Genomic DNA, 2000 nt, shown 5'->3' with positions numbered 1-2000 from the left:
CAGCCCGGCCCCACCGCCCCACAGGCAGCCCCTGGCAGCTGAGTGCAGGCACTGTGTGGGGCAGCATGCGGGCAGTGGGACAGAGATGTGCCCCCAGCACAGCCCCTGACACCACATGGCCTCCTTCTTACAGCACTCACTTCCTCCCCCTCAGTTCATCTTCCTCTTCATCACAGTGCACCCTGGCTCACCTTTTTGCTCTTTTCCCCCAATTTGACAAATTTCCATTGCTTGTTTTGCTACAATCAGCAACTTTCTATCTTGGTGCACTATAGATGCAAACAGTTTATTCCAAACCCAAGAACAAGTCCTTGCACCCAGTGGAGGCAAAAAAGTGATTTCAGTGCTTCTGTGAAAGATGCTCATTGATCAAAACAGGGCTGTTCATACACCAAGTAAAGCTCAACTGGGAAGATTTAGGACAAACACGCACTGATTCCTTTTGCTAAAGTAATATATTGGTCCTTATGAGAATGCATTGATCCCTTTTGTTAATCCAGTCTATCTCAGCTCCACGGTGCCTGCTGGCATCTCATTTGCCTGCAGATACAGAGATGGAACACAGAGGCTGTGAGAGAGTCAGCAGTGACCCAGAGTTCGTCTGGGCTCCAGGACAAAGAGAGCAGGGTGAAGCCTCAGGAAAGTGGTTGGAATCCAAACATATGTTTAGGAACATAACCACTAATGATAATTACATGCACATATATATACATACAAACAGCAAAGAAAATTGTATCTATTAATATAAATACAGAAAAATCGTAAAGACTAAAAAATTTAATACACGCCTGTAACAGAGCAGACTGTGAGTCATTTATAGAGACAGATGAGAAGTTTATCCCTGCTGAACTGTGAGCAGGGCATCATTTTCCTCACTGCATCCTTGAGCTCCTGGTTCCTCATGCTGTAGATGAGGGGATTCAGTGTTGGAGGCACCACCGAGTACAGAAATGACATCACCAGGTCCAGAGATCGAGATGAGATGGAGGGGGGCTTCAGATTAGCAAAAATGGCAGTGGTGACAAAGAGGGAGACCACAGCCAGATGCGGGAGGCACGTGGAGAAGGCTTTGTGCTGTCCCTGCTCAGAGGGCATCCTCAGCACAGCCCTGAAGATCTGCATGTAGGACACAACAATGAAAACAAAGCACCCAAATGCTAAAGAGACACTGATCACAAGAAGCCAAATTTCTCTGAGGTAGGACTGTGAGCAGGAGAGCTTGAGGATCTGAGGGATTTCACAGAAGAACTGATCCACAGCATTGCCTTGGCAGAGAGGCAGTGAAAATGTGTTGGCAGTGTGCAGCAGGGAATAGAGAACCCCAGTGGCCCAGGCAGCTGCTGCCATGGTGGCACAAGCTCTGCTGTCCATCAAGGTCCCGTAGTGCAGGGGCTTGCAGATGGCAACGTAGCGGTCATAGGACATGATGGTGAGAATGCAATACTCTGCTGACATGAGAAAGACAAACAGGAAGGTCTGGGCAACACATCCTGCATAGGAGATGTCCCTGGTGTCCCAGAGGGCATTGGCCATGGCTTTGGGGAGAGTGGTGGAGATGCAGCCCAGGTCGAGGAGGGCGAGGTTGAGCAGGAAGAAGTACATGGGGCTGTGCAGGCGGTGGTGGCAGGCTACGGCTGTGCTGATGAGGCCGTTGCCCAGGAGGGCAGCCAGGTAGATGCCCAGCAAGAGCCAGAAGTGCAGGAGCTGCAGCTGCCGCGTGTCTGCCAACGCCAGCAGGAGGAACTCCCTGATGGAGCTGCTGTTGGGCATCTGCTACCTCTGGGCACCAGGACCTGTTCAAAGAGTAAAAAAGTCAAGGAGAAATCTTTCTAGATGGGGAGTGCTCATTCAGCTCCATGATGTGATCTACAGTTCATGACGTTGAGTTTGCCATGAGCGACTCTGCACTTCTTATCTCAATGAAGCAGACTTGCCCCTACTGGCACATGGGCAAACGTGGTGATGGTGTGGGGTCAGATTTCTTTTCAAAATCTATCAGA

At 50.0% G+C, this 2000-nt stretch overlaps 1 protein-coding gene across 1 annotated transcript; it reads right to left on the bottom strand.

Annotated features, from left to right (window-relative positions):
* Positions 1 to 810: 810 nt before the first annotated feature.
* On the bottom strand, positions 811 to 1770 carry LOC109364979 (olfactory receptor 14J1-like). Its single transcript, XM_019611547.1, has one exon. It carries the CDS (start codon positions 1768 to 1770, stop codon positions 811 to 813), a length of 960 nt encoding a protein of 319 aa, XP_019467092.1.
* Positions 1771 to 2000: the final 230 nt, after the last annotated feature.

This window comes from Meleagris gallopavo, unplaced genomic scaffold (genome assembly GCF_000146605.3).
Source record: "Meleagris gallopavo isolate NT-WF06-2002-E0010 breed Aviagen turkey brand Nicholas breeding stock unplaced genomic scaffold, Turkey_5.1 ChrUn_random_7180001948729, whole genome shotgun sequence".
Lineage (NCBI taxonomy): Eukaryota > Metazoa > Chordata > Aves > Galliformes > Phasianidae > Meleagris > Meleagris gallopavo.
This window is presented reverse-complemented; position numbering and strand designations above follow the sequence as displayed.

Coding starts and splice junctions, on each gene's coding strand:
- LOC109364979 (XM_019611547.1), bottom strand. CDS start 1,770: ATGCCCAACAGCAGCTCCATCAGGGAGTTCCTCCTGCTGGCGTTGGCA.